At 34.3% G+C, this 23,318-nt stretch overlaps 1 protein-coding gene across 11 annotated transcripts in view; it reads right to left on the bottom strand.

Annotated features, from left to right (window-relative positions):
• Positions 1–23,318, bottom strand: part of RELCH (RAB11 binding and LisH domain, coiled-coil and HEAT repeat containing) — a 113,231-nt gene that overhangs the window by 3,033 nt on the left and 86,880 nt on the right. For 6 of the 11 annotated variants that reach the window (XM_025997704.2, XM_025997709.2, XM_025997701.2 and 3 more), the window contains 6 exons: positions 23,100–23,163; positions 21,520–21,658; positions 16,875–16,991; positions 11,731–11,819; positions 8,183–8,253; positions 1,472–3,181 (listed from right to left, as the gene is read on the bottom strand). In XM_025997704.2, the coding sequence (XP_025853489.1) occupies positions 3,061–3,181; positions 8,183–8,253; positions 11,731–11,819; positions 16,875–16,991; positions 21,520–21,658; positions 23,100–23,163 (601 nt within the window). In that variant the 3' untranslated portion in view covers positions 1,472–3,060. Of the gene's footprint in view, positions 1–1,471; positions 3,182–8,182; positions 8,254–11,730; positions 11,820–16,874; positions 16,992–21,519; positions 21,659–23,099; positions 23,164–23,318 lie in introns of those variants that run through there. The other 5 variants (XM_025997706.2, XM_072758034.1, XM_072758035.1 and 2 more) reach the window with 2 other exon arrangements.

The following is a 23,318-nucleotide window of genomic DNA, read 5'->3' as shown; positions in this document are numbered from 1 at the left end:
AAAGCTAAATTTATTTCAGTTTGCTTATAAAAGAGTGAACATTTAACACAAAGTTGGAATTTTGTTACCTAGCCAATCTGAAGAATTTTAGGGATTAGAATTGCTAATTACAAAACTCTTTGAACATACATTCTTTATACAAAAAATAGTTAAGGAATTGGTAATTAGCACAAAATGTTCACTGTAGCTAGCTCTCACAGTTCAAAGATCAAGAGGGTGGTGTCTACAAAAAGTTCTGTCCTTAAAGTTCAAATAGTCTAAAATAAGTTATCTTAAAAATTGGGATCATGTCAAGATAATTCAATACATAGCCACTTTACCTCTCCAAACTTTATCAGAGACTATTTTATTTTCCTATTAAGAAAAACAAATTTGATAGCAACTTGAATTGACATTCCATTAAAATTACTTACAATTTCATTCAGGTTGTAAGTCCGTTTGATGTTTAGCAAAGTAATCATTCAAAAGATTACTGATGCGAACAAATGAATTTCAAGGACACCCATGTGTAAAGTTAAGATACTGCTGCCATTCAAGCATTGTTCTTGAAGTAATTCAGCAAAATTGCTAACTACGGCATTTCTGGGTTTGTGAAAATTTTTAATTTCTGGCTTGCTTTAGAAACACAGGCATAATTTCAAAAAGCCTTTCAATACTTTAGGTTAGTTTTTTGTTAAGCTGAATACTTAAACCTGTACAGTTTTTATTTCTGTTCAAAGAGAGTGTATGGGAGTTTTATGATCTGCTTTACAAGGACACATTCAGTCTCAGCGATTAACGTCATTAGTCTGTCTTGTCTTTAAAGAATCTATAGTTTACCTTAAAAATCACTGTGAAAATAAATGTGAAGCCTTACTGACATTAATATACTTAACAGCATAATAAGGGAGATTCCCTTGAAATATATTGTATATCTTATTAGCTGCTGCATTTTTTTTTAAATTTTTATTTATTTATGATAGTCACACACAGAGAGAGAGAGAGAGGCAGAGACACAGGCAGAGGGAGAAGCAGGCTCCATGCACCGGGAGCCCAACGTGGGATTTGATCCCGGGTCTCCAGGATCGCGCCCTGGGCCAAAGGCAGGCGCCAAACCGCTGCGCCACCCAGGGATCCCAGCTGCTGCCTTTTAAAGGAATCGCAAGCATTTAGATAAATGGATTCACGAATTGATAAAAATATTCACAATAAAAATTATGTATTTATCTGGTAACGAATATACTTATTCTACTATATTTCAAAGCAAATGAGAGACAGTAACACTTTCTTTGAACTGCCTCTGAAATATATTCATTTTATAGCAACAATCTTTTTTTTAGTAAAAGTAAACTAAGTATATAGATTATATTCCCTAAATAACAGTACATTTTAATGAATACGTTCTTTCTCATTTCCTTTTGCTTGGATATAGAATATATAGTGTTTTAAAATGAAAATAAATACACATAGCCAGAAACAAAACAAAAACAAGTATGCAAAAACATTTTATTTATAATAGATCAACATTTTTGACATGAAAGGTAGCCACTTTCAATTTCTCAGGAATGCCTAGAATCCAACAGTTTCTGAAAGACTAGTTCATTTTAACAATTATGTCACTATAGTCAAAAGAAATAATTTCAGAATGAACCTTTTAAATGGCTTTGTTTATGGCAACTTATTTTATAATTTTGAATGTGTGGTAAGCTAGCTTTCCCAGGAAGTGAATGTAATCCAACTATATCCCAAGTGTATGAAACCAGTTTATACAACAAACATCAGAATCACCTATGTGCATCCACTGTGCTCAAACAAGAATTCTCTTTATCAAAATATTCATTTTTCAAAAAGGCCTCACATTAACCCCTCAAACCAATCACCCTTTCTATGTCCAGTACCACTCTTCTCTACTTCAAGTTTACTTTATAGACAACTGTCAAATTCCAGTGGAACTGTACACTGACTTAAGACTATGTAATATATATCAAACACAAGAATAGTCACTGACTTAAAGGGACAAGGTGTTAACTAACCAATAATAATTTAGCTAATGTCATTTTTAGTTTAGAGGGAAAAAAGCAGCCCCCAAATATCCTTCGCTTTTCGGTACTTCTCTGTTATACACAGAATGAAAAGATAATTTCTGAAATTAAAATCATTTAGAAAATATCTTAAATAAAATATTTTACATAAATAAGTGTTAAATTTCAAATTCAAACCATATTTTCCTATGTATTTAAATTTGGGAAAGAATTTCACAATTATTAGCTCTTCTTACTTACATCTATTTTTGAAGTATTTAAATCTATTACAAATCAGTTTGTAAAATTCACCTTGGTTACCACTCCCCGTGTTTATGTGCTGTCTTTCCTCAGGTAAGTAAGTCCATTATATGTATGTAAGTGCTGGGGAGGTTTGAATAGCACTTAAAGAATATTCATGAGAGCTCTGAAATGTAGAATGTTTCATTATAATCTACTTACTGTAGGATCTGTAACTCAAATTCATCACAGCATTATAAAATACTGTGTGAATGGAATGCACACAACTCCTACAGACACACAAACTGAAGTCCAAAAGGCACAGAGTAATGCTGGTGGCTCTTTCTAGTCAGTTAAGAAACAATAAAAAGTCTGCATTATTCTTTCATAATTTAAATACTTAAGTAATCTCCACTTTTATTACTTTATAACAATGACTTCAAATTTACATTATTTTAAGTACCATTGTAATAGCTTAGTGTATAATACAGATATTTGCTAATATCCCATCCAAAAATTAAAAAAAAAAAAACCTCTTCACTATATATATATATATAAAAAAAATTATTCTGAAAGACAAGAACATAGAAGAGGGACTTGGTACAGACTATAAACTCAATTTTCTATCACCACAGTTATAACTTCAAAATTAACAGATATACAGCAATAATCAAAAGCAGTGCAAATATCTTTGGAGGTTAGGATAAAATTATAATGCAAGAACATAAAACAAGGAAATAAAAAAGGCAAGTACTTCAAGTACAAGGAACCAGTCTGCTGAGGTCCTTCTTAGTGTTTACTGGGGGCTTCCTTCCTGCTTTTACTTCTTTCTCTGAAACACATTGGCCAACATGGCACCTGATGTTGTCAACTGGCCCATTTTGTTCAAAAACTTGGTCTTTGTGTCTTCACTCACTAAGCTTGCAGCAATTGACATTGAGCTAGGAAAGAAATTTTAAAATTCAAGTAAAGCAATTTTTAACTAAGATATCCATTTTTTCATTTCTTCAGTAGTATGATGTTAATAAATACATTCTGAACTGGTATCACAAAAGGGAAACTAGTACTTATGGAGAGGAGTTTTTATGTACCATACTAGGTTACGAGCTTTATGTTCATCGTTTATGTTAAAGGAAGCAGTATGGCATAGAGGTTAAGAGCAAGTGAGACTGAATCTTGGCTCTGTCATTTATCACCTGCGTGACCCTGGCAAGTTATTTAATCTCATCTGTAATATAAACTTCATTTGTAAAACGGAGACAGGTCCATTACCTACCTCATAGGTCTATTAAGAATTATACAAGTGTACAGTGCTTATTAGCAGTGGCAGGCATCTAATAGCATGCTGTATTAGTAGTTATTCTTATTATCAGCATCATTTCACTTAATTCTTACAGCATCCCTGGAAGATAGATATTATCCCTATTTTCACAAATAATTAAATTGAATCACAGTGAGGTTTTTATACTGTGCTGATAACAATCCTATGACATATTACTTTTGGGAGGGTGGGGAAGAATGTCCTCAACTGCCACACGAATTAGTTTCAATCAACAATTTTAGTTTCAATCAACAATTTAAAATCCATTACTTCTTTCTTTTTTGAACAACCTTCTGTAGAGGGAATAAATACAATTTAAATACCTTCTAAAGATTACTAATACATCATAATACCAAACAGAATATGGAACAAGTACAATTTTTCAGTGATCCAACAATAAATCCAGTTTACTGGTCTGTGGATTTGGCCTATATGCTTTAGATTACTCTGATTCAATTTCCTAAACTGAAAAAGACAAATTGCAATTACTACTGCAAAATATTCTGAGGACTAATGGAGAGAATATGTCTGAACATGTCATGGGCAGTGAATGGAAAGGTGCAGGAACAGATGTCCACGGAAACTACAGATGAAGCACACACTACCACCAGGAACTTCTGCTTTTCTGTAGTCCCTAAAGGTGTGTGCTATGAATTACTAAATTAAATGCCAGACCATGACTAGCATCTTGAAAATCTCTTCTTCCCACAGCTCTTCACCCAGTACACCAACCTAGCCACTCCCTTGTCTCTGACTACTGGTCTCCTGCTGCCTTTTCTCTTCCTACAAAGTAATCCTCCATAAGATTCAGCATTTAGCTCTTGGTTCTTCAATTACAAAACTTACTATTGAAACTTTTCTCTTGAAGTTTCAAGTATCATCTCAATAAGGAGTTTGGGAAAAGTCTCATATTACTATTGTTTGTTAGATAAGCTAACATCAAGCTTTTTTTCACCTCCTACCCCTTAGGTGACCCCAGTATTTTTCCTTATTTGTTAGTCATTTTACCTTCTTCCTCTCTGCCCAACACTGAATATAATGGTTTTCTCTTTTCTGTGTAAAACCAATCATCAGGAGTGCCTGGCTGGTTCAGTCAGAAGAGCACATGACTCTTGGTCTTGGGGTCATGAATTGGAGCCCCACACTAGGCATAGATATTACTCAAATAAATAAAACTTAAGAAAAAAAAAACAATCATCAAATCCTCTGATTTTATTCTATGAAACATCTACTATTTTTATTTCCATTGACAATACCTTCCAACTGAATTATTCCAACAGTCTTAGATCTGGTCTCCTGGCACAATCAGATTAACTTGAAATAATCACTTCTTCATAGCCTAGCCCTTCTCAAAAATCTTCAATGGCTATTTACTACATACAAGATAGTACGCTTGGCATTCAAGAAACACAGTAATCTAATTCTGGTGTATGTGTTTTAACCAACCATTACTGCTCAATTTCTAGACTCCCTTGAGTTAAGTTTGCCAAGTTTAGTGTTCAAAACATTTTTAACTTCTTTCTTTCTATTTGGTGCCTAAAATCCTTTAAATCCCAGTTCAAGTCCTAGACTTTCTCTAATACCTTTCCTTAATGTTCTAAGTTTACAGTACTTTTCTTTCTGTAGAACAATACTGTAAGCTAAAAGGGAAGTATGATCTTAGTTTGAGAAAACCAGGATACATGGGTCAGATAATACTTGAGTTTTAATGATATTCTAAGCAGAGGGCAACAATGATGTTAAAGAGTTTGGGACGTTCAGTCTGGAGAAGAGAAGATTCAGAAGCTTTAACAGATACCAATGTTACATGTAAAAAATTAGACAGAAATATATATCTGCATAGCTGTATATTTTTGTATAGCTCTACTGGGATACATCACAATCACCTGGAAAATTTACTGAAAATACAGATGCCTTGGCCTAACCCCAGTTATTCTGATTCTTTCCATATGGTGTAAAGAACCCAGGTATCTATTTTACACAAAGCTTTCCAACAAAGAACCACTACATTACAGTATTTTTTTCTGAAGAGAAAAATTATATTTTTATCAGTTTAAAAGGAGTCTGTAACGCTCTCCCATCTCTCTGCCAGATGATGAAACCTATTTTAGAGAGGAAACATTATAGGAAGGGAGACTTTAACTCAGGGTAAAAGAGTAATTTGTAAAAAATAGAATTGTTAAAAATGAAAGGGTTGCTTGTGAGGTAATACTGTTTTCTTCCTGCAAGTTTTCAAGGAAATCTCAGATCTTTCTTTTGTAACTCTTACCAAACCAGTTGCCATTTCTTGATTCCGAATCTGTAGAACCTCTTAACACCTTTAAAATATTTATATCCTAGAATAGTTCTCTTTTCCTCCATACCATTTCATCTTGCAAATTACTGTCAAAAGGACTTAGGATGTCAATTTGAAAAGCCTTGCAATGGCCACAGATGGGATATTTTTGGCGTCAAAAGAGCAATGCACTGAATTATATCAAATATTTGAAAATACATGAGTTTATGATACTTGAACAAAACATCTAACTAGTCACCATCAGAGGGTGAATCAATTCATTATTTTAGAAAATGTGATAAGAGAAAGAACTGAACATTTACCTTGCTTTTACTGTAAACAACTGCTGTATCACTGGGTAACTTTAGTACATAGGGGGGAAGGTTTTTTCCCTGAACTATTCTAGCTCACAAATGAAAAGGGAATGGTAGAATTAGAGTAATTAATGTATTTAGTAATTGCTAATGAATCAGTGGAGCTAGGTATTGATCATTAACACATGTTAGTATCACCAAAAAAACAAGTAGACATAGTCTCCCTCATGATGGAAACACACCTCCTCCTATGAAACAGCCTTGCAAAATCAACAAACATGCCCTGAATGTGATGAAGTCTCTAGATCTAGACCCAACCACGAAATTTATAGGAAATACAGAGGAACATATTAAAACAATGAGAGAGAAATGTAATCAACCAAACTCAGACTTTGGGAACCTCCACAGAACAAAGATTCAATTTCTTCAGTAAGTACATAAAGAAAAAAATGAGATAGATGGGGAATTTGTTGATTAGAAGAGACTTGAGACATGTCAACTAACTGCAATGTATGGAACTCTGGATTTGACTCAAAGAAATAGACTGTAAGGAAAAAAAATACAAATCACTAATGACTTTTATAAAACAATTGGAAATTTGAATACAGATCAGATAACTGATAATAAGAAGTTTGTTATTTCAGTGTGATAATGACATGATGTTTATGTTTTAAAAAAGAGCACTTGTCTCTTAAGGATACATACCAGCATATAGGAAGGGGATAGATGACATAAAATTAACTGTGAGTTGATAGTTATTGAAGCTGAGTGGTGAGCATATGGGAATTTACTACATTATTTATTTTGTGCTTATTTGAAATTATCTAAAAGTTAAAAAAAATAACAATATAGAAGATTTGAATAACATGGGAAAAATAGGATTATAAGCTTTTTTAAAGGAAGTTATAAAGATATTTTTCTTTCAATTTCTGCATGGTAATGAATGAAATTTCATTTAGAATGTATTTCACATATAATTCTTAATTTTGTCCCCAAACTTTTTATATGTTCAACTGATAAGGCACCAAATAATCTTAACACTTAAATGTACAACAAATGAACACAAGTGTTTGCTTTGGTGTTTATGAGTTATATGTTCAGAGTTAAAGCCTTTCAAAGTATTTTTACTGTTTTAACTTTCCATGATTACAATGTGAGGAGAGTTCCTATCATTCCAGGAGGCTTAAGAAAGGGCTCTGACACACAGTATAAAGAAGTAAAAAACTGTATGTGTACGTGTGTGTAAGGGAGGTTGGTGGTGTGAAGGGGTAAGTGTGTGTGTGTCTGGGTACCTAGCCTGATAAGATGATACTTATTCCTAGTAGTCAGCTTTATAAAGGAAAAACCTTTGAGCTTTTTATGCCTAACAGAGTCTATTTAAGATTAACTGCTCAAGGTTACATCAACAAGAGCCAGGAGTACAAAGAGTCTATTTGTAAATTACTTCCTCTCCTTGAATGCCCAACTTTACTCTTTCACATCTATGCTTATATTTTGACTTCACTGAATCTTTGAATTCTAGTTAGTTTGGTTAGGAGCATGTAAATAGAACATTCACAAGTTTACAATCTTTTATGCAATGAATCAAATTTTGCCTTATAATTCCTATCACAAATTTCTAAGAAACTATTTTGACTAGTGATTCTCAAATCCAGCTACCTATCACATGGTCTTTAAGCTTTTAAACCTACAGATCCCTAGGCTGAATCAGATTGCTGAGAGGACAGCACAGCGCATGGGTAGAGATCTAAATTTAAAATTCCCCAGAGAATTCTGATGCAGATGATTTATAAACTAGCATCTGATAGCCAATTATTTTTTTTATTTTTTTATAATAAATTTATTTTTTATTGGTGTTCAATTTACCAACATACAGAATAACACCCAGTGCTGATAGCCAATTATTTAAATAATTTTCTTGCCTTCCAAATAAATGACTACAAGGCAACATTAACACCATACCCATCTATAGAAAATTTAGATAGAGAAATTAGGTTAATATGAAGCCTTACAAATTGAATTAATGTCTTACCCTTGAGGCTCTTGGACAGTCTTGTTCTCTACTTTTTGTTCACATTCTTTTATCATGGAACTTAAAATGACCTGAGTTAAAAAAAAAATGACTTTAGTGAAATACTTTAGTTTAGAATAGTGAAATGCTATTAATCTAAACTTTCAAATTTAATTTCTAATATTACCACAAACTAATGTTAATTAAAGATATAAAGTTTTGGCAGTCACTTTGTTAAAGGAATTCACATTAGATTGCTACACTAAGTGCTTTATACACAAATAGCTTTATAAGACCTCCATCATAGGGATCCCTGGGTGGCGCAGCGGTTTGGCGCCTGCCTTTGGCCCAGGGCGCGATCCTGGAGACCCGGGATCGAATCCCACGTCGGGCTCCTGGTGCATGGAGCTTGCTTCTCCCTCTGCCTGTGTCTCTGCCTCTCTCTCTCTCTCTGGGTGACTATCATAAATAAATAAAAATTAAAAAAAAAAGTTTAAAAAAAAAAAGACCTCCATCATATAACCTAATAATTGACTTTGATTTTCACTAACCCTACTTCTAACTCTGATTTCAATTCTCCCTTAGTTTTTCCTACTATAAAATGTTAAATTTGTATACATCTATACATTTAACATATACACATACCATGGTCACACATATTTTCCCAGTAAAAGCTGTTCTGTCCCATGCTCCTTTGCTTTCTCCAGGTTGCAAATAGCAAGATGCTCTATTTTAATGTCTAGAGCAGGGACCAGATGTAGGTCTGTGGCTAGTGAAATATAATTGGGAATACAATGGTCATCTAAGAGTTAATATCATTTTTTCAGGGAGACTGAGTAATGGAAAGGGTGGAAGGATCTAAGCTGCTCCTCCAATTGCTAGCAACCATACCAGAAATTGAATGTTCTTTCTCAATATTCTCGGCCCATGGTTAGGCATGGAGGTCACTAAACAACAAATATTTACTGTCACCTACTATGTGCCAGGCATTTTTTAATATACATTGAATGCACAAACAAAACAGACAACATTCCCTCCTTATGGTGAGCTTATGTTCTTGACAATATAAAAAATAGGTAAGTTATATAGTATATTAGAAGGTGATAGGGTGGGCAGCCCCGGTGGCTCGGCGGTTTAGCGCTGCCTTCAGTCCAGGGCCTGATCCTAGAGACCCAGGATTGAGTCCCATGTCAGGCTCCCTGCATGGAGCCTGCTTCTCCCTCTGCCTGTGTCTCTGCCTCTCTTTCTCTCTCTCTCTGTGTCTCTCATGAATAAATAAAATCTTTAGAAAAAAAAAAAAAAAAGAAGAAGGTGATAGGGCTTTGGGAAGAATATCAAGTAAAATATGGGGTACTGGAGGCCAAGGTGAAGAATGTTATGATCTACATGGAGGTATCCCGAGCAGGCTTCAGGGGGATGACATTTAAAGAAAAGCCTGAGAGAGATGAAGGAGCAAATATTTCAGACACTGGGAAGAGGCTGAGCAAAGGCTCCATCTGTGTAGAAATACATCTATCACATTCTAAGCAAGGAGGCCAGAGTGTGGGTGCAGAGTGAGCAAAGAGGGGAATGTGAAGGAAGAGGGAGCCAGATCTTAGAGTGCCTTGCGGGTTACAGAAAGGAATTTGGTTATTATGTGAGACTTTTGTCATATGCATGTTAGGTATAGATTATTCTTTTTGTTCCAAATCTTTCTAGTTTTCTACTCTCTGATCTCACAGATCACAGATTTTGCTTGTTTAGCTAGTTTTTGCTTTATTCTGTTTGGGGGTATTTTTTGTGCTTTTTCTTCTGCTCCCTACATTGTCTGTTGCTTGTAGTACTCTTTCTTGCATGTATGTTTTCATCTCCATCTTAGATGTTAGAGGTTTTTTTCAAATGGTTGGTGATTTTGGGATGTCTACTAAAGACTAGGGCACCTAAAATGCTGATTAAAATATCTTCATGCATTGGGTACCTGAGTGGTTCAGTGGTTGAGTGTCTGCCTTTGGCTCAAGTCATGATCCCGGGATCCTGGGATCGAGTGCTACATCAGGCTCCCTAGAGGGAGCCTGATTCTCCCTCTGGCTATCTCTGTGTGTCTCTCATGAATAAATAAACAAAATCTTAAAAAAAAAAAAATCTCTTTATGCATGAGTAACTTCACTTGAAGGTGAATTGGGCACAAACCAAACTTTGTGTCAATCTTTTTCTCCCGTGGGTATAATCCTGACTGCCAGCATTCTTGGCTCCAACAAGGGGAAAGGAAACAAGGTTTTCAATCACTATGCCTTCACTTAATTTCCTTCTTCTCATTATAACACTCATTCCTGCTTTTAACTACATGTGAACCCAAGTTTAGAAGGTAAAGCTCCAGAGTTCTGCCAAGGTTGGAAAGGGAATCTGGAAGTTGATCCTTACAAAAACTTTTAACCACTCCGATTTTCAGCTACACAATGAGGGTTGTGAAATAAGCCTTATAATATCTTGCTCTATCCCGCAGGCTTAGCTTTCATCTTGGATGCAAAAATCCTCAACAAAATGCTAGCATACCAAATTCAGCTTCATATAAAAGGAATTGTATATCATAACTAAATGAGATTTATTTTAAAAATGCCAAGGCTGATTAGTGTCCAAAAATCCATTAGTGTGAAACAATGAATCAGGAGATTAAAAGAAATAACCACATGATCTTAACTAAGGCAGAAGAAACATTTGACAATATCCAACATTCCTTCATGATAAAAAGTCAATCAGCTAACAGTAAAAGGGAACCTCCTCAACCTAATAGCACCTATTTAAAACATATCAAGCAAAGGAGAAAGACATAATTCCCTAATCCTAACTTTAATACATGTTTCAAGAGCTAATAGAAGCAGCACAAAAAACGGATAGAAATGTAAGAGAATTCAATCTTAATTTACCTATTAAACAAAAAACCCATGGATCAATAAATAATAGAATTGAGAATCCAATCTGAACTGAATAAGATACAATGTAGCGAACGCACAGGATGTGGCTAAAAGAATACATATAGCCTTAAATTCATGTATCCCAAAAGTTTAAAAGTAAATGATCTAAGCCTCCTCTGTAAAAATCTGGAAAAAAAAAATCAAACCTATCATGATAATGGGTAAACAGGTTGTAGATATAGAATAGGAAATAAATGATAAACAGGGTTTTGGAGGAAACAGGAAGACAAACAGAATGAAAGAATTATATGTAAATGGGAGACAGAAAATAGAAACTCTGCTTCTAAGAAAGTTAATGGTCAGAGATAAAATTGCATAGCATTTTACAATTTAAAAAGCATTTTATGTACATTAGATCATTAGACTCTAATTATATTTGGGGAAGGAAAGCATGTTATCCGTACTATGTAGAATTAGAGAACCAAGATGTTAAAGGAGTTTTTCAAGATCTAACCAGTAAATGAAGCCATAAAATAACCCTACACTAGTTTTAAAAGAATTAAGCACAGCATATCATAATCATGCCTCACATAAAGAATGCAAGACTAAAGAGGAAATAGACATTGAAACATACAAACATGGCATGGATAATCACAGTGGCTCATCATGGTGGCTCACCTCATGTTCTGGAGAAAGATGTTCCATATCAGTCCGTAGACATCTGAGACCAGGTAAAAAGTGATTAACCATTAAATCCTCTGAAATGACTTGACACAAAGGAGTTAAGGTAATTAAAAAGAATCAAACTGAGATTTCCAACAGAAAAACAAGATAAAAATGATGCCTACGGCATACAGATCACTTAGAACAAACAAGCTTCCCTCAAGCATGATTCTCATTTGTTGAGTTAGTCACTAACAAGAGTCAATTGTGTTTATTCCTACAAGTCCTTTTATGTCAGTGGTCTTCATTACAGTAACACTACATAATTTAATTACATGTTATATAAACACATGCAGTAAGTGTAAAAATTAAATCATGTAATTTAATTGGATGTTTAAATGATGAAAAGTAAAAGAATTAATGTTTCCATCAAAACTAAGTGGGAAGGTTTAAAAGAACTGGTAAAGGCCAATTACTTAAAATGGTGCTGTTTAATTATGCCTGTGTGAAACAGCTGTAAAAGTGAAAAAGGTCTATATCCAGTATCAGAAATGTTTCTGGGTCCTCTTTAAAGAAACTTAAACTAAAAATCACAATTACATAATGGATGTGGTTTATCTAAGATGATATTTAACTTTACTCAGCAGGCTCACACAAAAGAAAGACCTCAGTACTACATCAAAAAGTTGGTAAGGAGGGGCACCTGGGTGATTAAGCATCTGCCTTTGGCTCAGGTCATGATCCCAGGATGGAGCCCCATATTTGGCTGCCTGCATGGCGAGGAACGTGCTTCTCCCTCTCCTCCCTGCTCATGTTCTTCTCTCTTGCTATCTGTCTCTCTCTCAAAATAAATAAATATAATCTATAAAATAATGGTTGGTAAAGAAAATATTATGTATTTTAAGTTAAAGTAAGTTATATAAACCATTTTCTTGATTTTCTGCTTTAACTATCCTATTAAATTGGCCTACTATTGGTCCTAATTGAATTGGGTAAAAGAACTTTTACTATAATAACACATGATTAGTAATAGTTATATTTCCTGGTCAGATTTCAGTTTTAGTTGATTATCCTGACATTCAAAGAGATCAAGAAAGCAAGTGTATTTCTCAAGAAAACAATTCCCTTTGTTTATTCATAGCACATTCTTACCTTATTATAGTTAGCTATTTAAAAATAGTTTTTTCTTTTTTAAGATTTTATTTAGTTACTCATGAGAGAGAGAGAGAGAGAGAGAGAGAGAGAGAGAGGCAGATACAGAGGCAGAGGGAGAAGCAAACTCCGTGCAGGGAGCCCGATGCGGGACTCAATCCTGGGACCACGGGATCACGCCCTGAGCTGAAGGCAGACACTCAACCCAGGCATCCCTAAAAAATAGTTCTTATTTAATAGTATATGTACTATACTAAAGTGAAAAATGGCAGTAAATGATGTCCCCTATAAAGATGAGTTAGTCTTTCTGAGAACAAGTTATAATGAATTTCATTAATTAAAAAAAAAAATCACTATAATATATAACTTTTGCCTTAAAAATATAGTTATGACCTAAATAAACTTAAAAACATAGTTATAAACAAACATTATTTGTAAATAAGACTCCTATAAAGAGTGGCTTATATTTATAAGTACTAAAAATATAGACATCATTTGGTTGGACCAATCCCTCTATTCATAGAGGGCTCCTACATAATGGCTATGTAGTCTTGTTTTCTAGATATAGGGAAAATACCACCAAAATGTAACTGTGAGTGACCTTGCAATCAGTAGTGAAGCATCTGATCAGGGCTCCTGGGTGGCTTAGTTGGTTAAGCCACTGACTTTTGACTGTGGCTCAGGTCATAATCTCAGGGTTGTGAAACCAAGCTCTGCATTGGGCTCCACACTGGGTGTGAAGCCTGCCTAAGGTTCTCTCTCCTTCTCCCTCTGCAGACACCCCCTACTCAGCTCGCACTCTTTCTCTCTCTCAAAAAAAACAAAAAAAAAACAAAAAAAAAACGTGTCTGATCTAGAGAAATATGGCCTTGGAAACTGAAGACAGCCTTATTTGGAGATTAAGTCTCCTCCTCTTTCTACTCATTGGATATACCTTTTCCCTGTGGAATCACACAATCTTTCTTAAGGGTTGGAAACTTAGAGATAATTTTATCCTATCTAATATCAGGAATCATCTCTACCTCATTTGTGAATAATGGCCTCTAACTGCTAACAATGACAGGACATTCATAGTTTCATAAGAGACATCGCTGTTTTTAAATAGCTAAGTTATAAAGCTTTTCTTAAAGATTTTTTAAAAAAGATTTATTTATTCTAGAGAGAGAAAGCACACAGAGGGACAAAGGGAGGGAGAAGGAGAGAAGCAGACTCCCTGCTGAGTGTGGAGCCCAACAGGAGGCTCAATCCCACAACCCATGAGATCATGACCTGAGCCAAAATCAAGAGGTGGACACTTAACCAACTGAGCCACCCAGGCACCTGTAGAAAGTTTTCCTTATAAATAAAATCAAATTCTCTGTAACCTTCTTGTTAGTGTTAGCTCTACCCCCGGGTTACAGTGTGTCTAAACTTTCTTCTATATAACAACCTTTAAAATAGTTTTTGAATTATCTTTTCATCCCCATGCTCTCTTTTCTCCAGGTTAAACATTTCTAAATTCCTCTGAATTTTTTTTAAAACATGACTTGAGTTATTACTATACTTAATGTTAAACACTATAGTTTTTCCAGGTCCTTATTAAAATATGATGTCAGTGCTTAAAGGAATATTCTTGTGTTCTATCAGATCAGAATGGAAAGGAATACAGAATAGATTTGGATTGTAGGACAATGTGATTTTATTGTGGCCCATACTACTCTGTTGGCACAAGTACAAGTTATGACTCATGTAGAACACTTTTAGTACTTGAAGTAGGTCTATTGTTAAGATGTTCTTCCTCTTACTATATTGGTGTAAAGACTTTATTATATTTACTCTATATTGTGTGCATACCTAAGCACACAATAATATTCTTTCTATACAGATTCTATGTACTTTAGAAACCACTGCCTTGCCTACTTGGGAATATTTGGTTTGATATAGCTACAATTTTTGATCTTTGGCTTTCCAGTTTCCTTTGAAGCATACTCCTTTAGAAACTCTCTGCTATATCTCTGTAACAGAAGTCACATTCCTTCTTGCTTAGGTTTTTAAACATCTACTTTCACAAAACCTAGGGAAGGTATAAATATAGCAATGTTTTCTTTCTTTGAAATACAACTTTGACATGCCATTATTACTCTCTTGAAAGGGTCTTGTTACTTCTCCATTAGTAAAGAGTTCTTCCTTGCCTATTCAGAATATCACTTCCTCTTTTTGCTTCCTCTATCTTCCCTAAGTAGAAAATGCCAACCAGATAAATCAAGAATAATAGTAAGTTCTCCTTTTAGTGGAAATAAACTTATAGAAGATATATGGATAGCTGAAGTACAAAATTACCAAAATATGGTGTCTCTGCCACTTTATAATCTGTTATAATAAAACCTGGCTGACATCATCCACATGAAGAGGTAATCTATAGCAGATTCCTAAAAATAAAATGCTCTCACCTACTCACCAAATTTCAAGTTTTAACATTTCCAAAAGGATAAATAGCTCCTTAACAGATCAGCTCTATGCTTCTACTTTCCCTATTTGATTTATTCAAAACAAAACTTCCCACTAGAATGTTCCAGTTAAGAATCCAGTGCCAATGTATTGGTATACACCAAAATACCAATCGATGATATTTTGCAATATATTTATCTTATTTAAAATTACTTGTTCACTTTACTTATTACTTCAAACTGGTATATAATAATATGGAATCATAAATATATTTTTAAAAAGATTTTATTTATTTATTCATGAGAGACACGAGAGAGAGAGAGAGAGAGAGAGAGAGAGAGAGAGAGAGGCAGAGACACAGGCAGAGGGAGAAGCAGGCTCCATGCAGGGGGAGCCCAACATGGGACTGGATCCCAGGTCTCCAGGATCAGGCCCTGGGCTGAAGGTGGCGCTAAACTGCTGAGCCACCCAGGCTGCCCTGGAATCCTAAATATTAATCCTCAAACTCTTCCTCTGTACTGTTTTCTCATAGGAAATCTCTCTACTGTCATTTTTTTCTATTATAATCAGAATTTTCTGATTATGCTATCTAGCATGTACTTTCATAGATGTTTGCGTATTCAGCCTTTCACTCCTTTTTTGATCTATTTCATCTTTCTTAACCTTGCCTGCCTTTTAATGGGAGAGCAGAAAAGCTGGAGCTCACTCTGCCCATCTTTATCTTTGCTTCCTTCTTAGTTTTATTTTACTAGGCCTGGAATAGTAAAGAGAACATGTAACAGGATAGCTAAAGTTCTTTGTTCTAGTCACAGTTTTGCTTTTTAACTATAAAAAACAGAAGTCACTAATATCTTCAAGCTTTAATCATTTATAAAATTTAGTGGCTGACATGAGTTAGATGATCTTTGAGTTTTCCTTCAGTTCTACCATCACTGGAGATGATCAGCCATGTTGGCACTGTACTTCCTCAATGAGTGATATCTCTCCATAGCATTCCACTGGATACAGATGGTTAAACATTAATGAAAAACGCAAATGCCAGAACACATACAAGGAAGGCTTCCTTTTGATTAACAGAAGCCTCAGCTTTAACTCATTTTGTGCTCAGACACATGGCCAATTAACACAGATAAAACTTTAGTGTTTCAAAATTATAGAACATATATACACGGAGGACTTAAAACTATCTTTTAAAATTATGAGATGGTGGGCACCTGGGTGGCTCAATTGGTTAAGTGTCTGCCTGCAGCTGGGGTCATGACCCCAGGGTCCTGGGACTGAGCTCTGAGCCTTGCCCCTATGCATCTCCCTCCCCCTCTGCACCGCCCCAGTGTGCTCTCTTGCTCTTTCTCTCAAATAAATAAATAAATAAAATCTAAAAAAAAAAAAAAAAAAAAAAAAAAGAGAGAGAGATGGCTTAGAATAAGCAGTGGGGCAAGCCAAACCAAATTTTAATTTTCTATAACTATTATGTAAGTTAAGTTGAAGAAAAAAAATACTACCTTCCAAGCTTTAACAACTGAGATTCACTGTAAGATTGGTTATGTAAATTTAGATACATGGTAATATAGCAAGGATACAACAACAGGAAAGTGCACTGTAGGCTTCAAAAAGATGGGTAGCAATATCCAGTCTTTTAGAATCCACAATTTGTAAATTGTTCACCAAGGCTAATTTATGCAAGTGTGGTATAACAACTGAAAAAAAGAAAAAGAAAAGGTTAGACTTTTATCCAAAACGCTGCATACACTACACTTATACATTAAAATTTTTTTTCATTTTAAAATTTATAAAATTTCATTTTAATTCTAGATGATTTCATTCCTTGCTTTTTACTGGATAAGAAAGCATGTTTCTCAGAATAAAAACATTTGGAAGGCAGACATAGCACTCACTGTCTCTATAACCTAATTATGAAGGTGTCTACAGGTCATTTGGCCTCATTGAAATTAAATTTCCCAATTTGAAAACCAAATAAACAAATGTAAACAATCTACCTTTATCTTTAAAATAAGTTTCTTTATAAAAATCAGATATTACCACTGCAATTAAACAAAGGACAAATATAGTGTACTTACTCTTTTTCAATATCAAATTATTTTACTCCTTTATTAAACAATTCTCAGCTTTAGTTTCTCAAGTTCTTAGCAAGACTAATGTCAAATAGCACTGGTAGTTTAGTTCAAGTCACTCAAAGGGAACTGGTGCAGCCACTCTGGAAAACTGTATGGAGGTTCCTCAAAGAGTTAAAAATAGACCTGCCCTACGACCCAGCAATTGCACTGTTGGGGATTTACCCCAAAGATTCGGATGCAGTGAAACGCCAGGACACCTGCACCCCGATGTTTCTAGCAGCAATGTCCACAATAGCCAAACTGTGGAAGGAGCCTCGGTGTCCATCGAAAGATGAATGGATAAAGAAGATGTGGTTTATGTATACAATGGAATAGTACTCAGCCATTAGAAACGACAAATACCCACCATTTGCTTCAACGTGGATGGAACTGAAGGGTATTATGCTGAGTGAAGTAAGTCAATCGGAAAAGGACAAATCGGAGTGTATGTTCTCATTCACTTGGGGAATATAAATAACAGTGAAAGGGAATATAAGGGAAGGGAGAAGAAATGTGTGGGAAATATCAGAAAGGGAGACAGAACATAAAGACTCCTAACTCTGGGAAACGAACTAGGGGTGGTGGAAGGGGAGGAGGGTGGAGGGTGGGGGTGAGTGAGTGACGGGCACTGAGGGGGACACTTGACGGGACGAGCATTGGGTGTTATTCTGTATGTTGGTAAATTGAACACCAATAAAAAATTAATTTATTAAAAAAAAGTCACTCAAAGGGCTCAATATCCTCTTCTGTCTCAATGATAGTATAAAATTTCAAAAATATAGACAACCTACTGCTAAAATAAAAGTGAGGGACCAAAAAACAGTAACCAATTCAGTAGCAATGAAGCCTAAGACTGTGTTTCTTAAATACCAGGTTCCCCATAAAACCAGGGTTCCTTGGAGAAATGGTTCCAGGGTCAGTGACTATTAAAGTATTGCTCACAGGGCCCCTTTCTAATCTCTGCTTGGATGGGGAACCCAAAACACCACTCATAAGCACATACTTCTGGATCAACTGCAGTGACTTCTTTTGTGTTTGCATTGAGTTTGTGTAGGTGAAAGCCATAATCTCCTCCTAGAAAAACCTCCTGCTTCCTAACAAACTGACATTAAAATCACAACTTTTATATTTACATTAGTAAATGCCAAAAAAAAAAAAAAAAATCCCCCATGAAAACTTAGAATAACATTGGCCATTTTTAGGGTATTTTGACTTATCAAAATTAGTAACAACATATTTAAGAGGAGTTCTAGAAAAACTGGAAGACAAAAACTCCAAACATTCATTGATTTCCCACTGAATTCACGGCAACTCCACTAACTGGCATGCTGAGGCCTCAAAAAATGGTGGCTCTAAGAGGCTCTCTTTGAGAATTTTCTCTTAAAGAGAATCTTTGAGATTCACTTCTATCCAAACCTTTGGAAGGGTCCTTGAACTTCGTTATCTATTGACACATGGCCTCTTTATTCTTTTTGCTCCTTTTCTGACCTCCTAAACAAGCAATCCTTTCCTTAATGTTTTTCTCAGAAACTCAATAACCATATTGCACAACAAGCCCTTAAAACTCCTTAACTAGAAAACAAATTTATAGAAGTTACTTTAACTCTAGAGCCAATTAAAGACTATAATTAAAGATCCTCCTAAATCTCCAAAGATAGACAAAAATTTACTACAGGATTCAACATTATATGTAAATTATTCTAGCTACCCATTTGTAGCAATTAATTTACTTAATTAAGATAACCTCTCAGATGGAAATAAATGATTAAAAGATTTAATAACCAAGATATGCATAATTCTACAACTGACCTTCAGTGGGCAAGGAAAATAGGAAATGCACAACATAAGGCCATTGCAGAAGCCTTTCTCTTAAGGGCAGATTGGACAGAATCTAAACTACAAACAAAATATAGATAAATCAATAGGAGACTTTGTAAAAATGGATTTCAATAAACTTTCAAAAAATATTTGGAGTAGATCCACAGCCAAAGTAAAGAGAATCTTACCCTCTCTTTTGTAAGTGGGCTCAGAACTGAAATAAAGAAGGAAAAAAAAAAAAAAAGAACTGAAATAAAGAACTTCTTAAAGGGGAGAGAAAAAAAAAAAAAAAAAAAAAAAAAAAACCTAACCTGAGATGTAAAATTGCCATCTTAGAAAATCTCTAGAATATGAACATTTTCAGAGAGCTTTATAAAGTAAAAAACTGAAAACAACAACAAAAAGACTGAATTGTGTTCCAGATAAAACCAATGGCCCCTGTAAAAGAATCATGACAAGAACGTCCTGTGATAATGAAGAGCTAGGAAAGAAGAAAGTCCATTGGATGAACCAATGTCCTCTATTTCTAAGAAACAGAATGACAAACATCCAAAATGCCATTCTGAGGAAGATCTTACAACCCAATAATTCTCTGTCCTTCCTCTAAACTCAATTAAAAGCAATTGTCATATAAATATAAATAAATAATATGATAATATATATTATATATTATATATATAATATATATTATATATATAATATAAATAAATAAATAAATAAAAATAAAGATGGTTGACAGTATGGCATCCTTGTCAATATGGATGCCATCAACCATATTAACACAGCATATTAAAGTCCTCAGGGTAAAGTTTTAAAGTAAAAGGGAAAAAAAAAAATAAAGTAAAAGGAAAGCCAATTGATTGGGCAATAAGTACAAAGGGAAAAAAATGTTTTGTTTGTTTTGTTTTAAAGGGGGAAAAATTCTGGTTGTACCAAAATATGAAGGAAGATTGTATAAGACGTATTTGTGGGTATACATTAAGTTGTAGAAGGAAGACAGGGATAACAAATGGTTTATTTCATCTATTCAAGCAGTAGAAACATCTATTGTCAATCTTTTCCCAAGCTGACCTTTGTTATTTTGGGATTATTATGATAATAATAATAATATTCTTCTTTCTTTCTTCTCTGTGATGTGTAAATGTTTCTTTTGAATGGACACAAAGAGGTTAGATCATGTTCTAGAGAGTTACTAACTCAACAACATGGCACCCACCGAAGACTCACTGCCTCTTAGCCAATTCCTTGATCCAAGAGCCAAGATTTAGTGTCTCCACTTCAGAGTAATGACACCCTCAACAATGCTGGTCAAAGTACCTTCAGAGTTTTCACTAGGATCACTTGTAAATCTGACACTACAGTATATGCAAACTATCCCTATTGCTAACTAAAATACCAAACTGTTTCCTGTTAACTAATAGTGAAATACTGCTATTTTCTCATGTTATTAACATTATCTACTAAAAAATAATTTTGTGATTGTGTTTCCTTAGCTCAGTAAGTACTATGCCCTCAAAAGACATTTTGGATACTGCTATCCAAAAATTAACAATATTTTTTGTTGATGACTCTTACGTTAAAAAATATCAGGCCAGATATGCAACAACTAGACCATGGGAGAATCCAATTTTGTATTAGAAACCAAAATAACTTTAAGAAGCCAAACTTGTGGTCCTCTCTAGGGCATGTCAATTGCTAAAAATGAAAGGACTGAAGTATAGCAGTGATAACTGACATATGCTTTTGGAGTAATAATTACTGGATTCTTAGATGCCTCTAAAAGAAATTGCTCTCATAAAGGCTGAGGCCTACAGTAAAAGAGATATTATAGAAACTAGAAAAAATGCCTTAGCAGATAATTATGCAAATCATTTAGATCAACAAGCTGTGCATTAAAACAAAATCACTAAATGGCATGGTAAGTGAAAGAAAAGCATATTTTTCATAAGAACATGTCTAGAACCCATAAAAATTTCCTTAAAAATGAGAATTAAACAGTAAGCTTTAAATAGAACACAGCATAGTATTTTGAAATTTACAGTTATTTAAAAATGTTTTAAAAATAACTTTGAGTTACTTTTCACATGTATTACAGCAGTAAATATGTAGTATAAACTATCCAGTAATAGTATTACTGATCAGTTCATAACAGTCAACTTGGTTCACTTTTAGCTTTCAGTACATGAAAGATGAAGTATAAAAGGGCTTTAACAAAGGACAAATCCTGAGAGAAGCTTCTGGCTTTGATCTTACATTACAATTCATAAAAAAAAGGTAGAATAATGCAACTTACACTCATCTCGGAACCTTGGTTCTGCATTAGGTCCAACTCTACCAAATGTTTTTATGATCTCTGTATGCAAAGAATACTGGTCTTGGTACTGAGGATCTTCCAGGAAAGAAGCCAACTGCATTTTCACCCTTTCCAGCAACTTAAAATTGGATATTGTACCGTTATTTTGCAGAATATTAAAAACGGAATAGAGTTGTTAAAGAGAACGTTACACATTAAACATGGCTTGCAGCATGGGTTCAAATGTTTTATACTAACATGACAGTAGAAATTTGCAATTAAAAAGAACTTTTAGTCTTCTGGCTTAGAAAGGTTTTACATTTTTTATGTTAATTTTTTATATTTTTTGAAAATACAAATGTTCCCTAACAAAATGTGAAATCAAAAGACCCCATAGTATTTAGAGAAAAACAGATAAATTTATAATGATTTAAGTTTTAATTCTTAAAAACCAATCACAGTGTAAACTACCCAATTATTCACCTTCTGAAAGCAATGAGTCATTAATGACTTACATCTTACTCACATTTCCCTAAAAGTCATTTTTATTTTAGGATTTAAGAACATGTTGAAATTCTGCCAAGACTGCAAGCTTTGCAGAATGATACTTTTTCATGTTGCTTCACCAGTGAAATATATAGGGAAAAAATGGAAAACTTCTTTCCCTCATAACTAAGTTGTTTAATTTTTGTTATTAAAAAATCTTTATGAGAAAGGAACTTCATAAAATAGTGTTTCCTTTTTTTGGGCGGGGGTGTAAAATCTTTCCATTTAAGTGGCTATGTAATATGTTCACCAAGGATTTATTTTCTAAAGTATAGGGTTTTTTATTTGTATAAAAACACGTCCAATTTGATTATAAAGAATAAAATTCTGATATAAATGCTGAGAAGTGTCTTATAGTTAATGTTTCAGTTAATGTCTTATAGTTAATGCACATTAACTTGACCTAAATTACAAGTTTCTAAATAAAAATACACTGTTACAGAGAAAGAGCTTGATAATCTCCTGAAGCAGGCATGACAGAGGGTTGTCACAGTCATATGGCTGCAACAGCATGATACTAGCCCACTAGACTTACACCTTGGTATCAATGACACAGTTATGAGAACGGAGGTGCCTCTAGCCTCCATTTGCAAAAATGAAATAGGTTTGTGTTCCTCAAGTTACCTTGCAAAATGTCTTCAGATTTGTGCAAACTGGTAATTAGGAATTTATTCCTGATTAGGAATCAGGCTTTCTAGATGTCTACTGGGTAATAGAAGCCTTTGGAACTAGATCTGGTTTGAAGGATTATTCAAAACTACAAAACTCATCTAGGCTTAAAATGGGACATCTAAGAGTTGGCATATAATTAATTTTCTAATTGAGAAGAAAGACTAGAGATTTCCTTAAGATATGAAAATATATTTCGGGTAAAGCCCTCATGTTTTCAAATATTGAGATATTCCTCTGGCCCATACCTCAACAAGAGATAAAATGAAAGGCATAATGCTTCCTGCCCCCCACCACTGGGTACATGTTGGTAATGTATCATCACCTCAACAGTACATAGATAACAAATTTCAATCATTTCCTACCTCTCTCTGAATAACCGTTTCCATAATAGTGCCAAAGGCCGGAATTGTGGCAATTCTGACAGAGCTGTTAGAATTAAAAAAGAAAGAAACTGAAACTTTCTTTGAGATGAAAAACTGATTATTAAAATGTATATCAAAGTAAGTACAAGGTAAATATACTGTATTAGTCTCTAGCAATGACAAATTAAATTAAAAAAAAAGCAGACCAAGAAGAATGCT

The sequence above is a fragment of the Vulpes vulpes genome, chromosome 5, assembly GCF_048418805.1.
Source record: "Vulpes vulpes isolate BD-2025 chromosome 5, VulVul3, whole genome shotgun sequence".
NCBI lineage: Eukaryota > Metazoa > Chordata > Mammalia > Carnivora > Canidae > Vulpes > Vulpes vulpes.
This window is presented reverse-complemented; position numbering and strand designations above follow the sequence as displayed.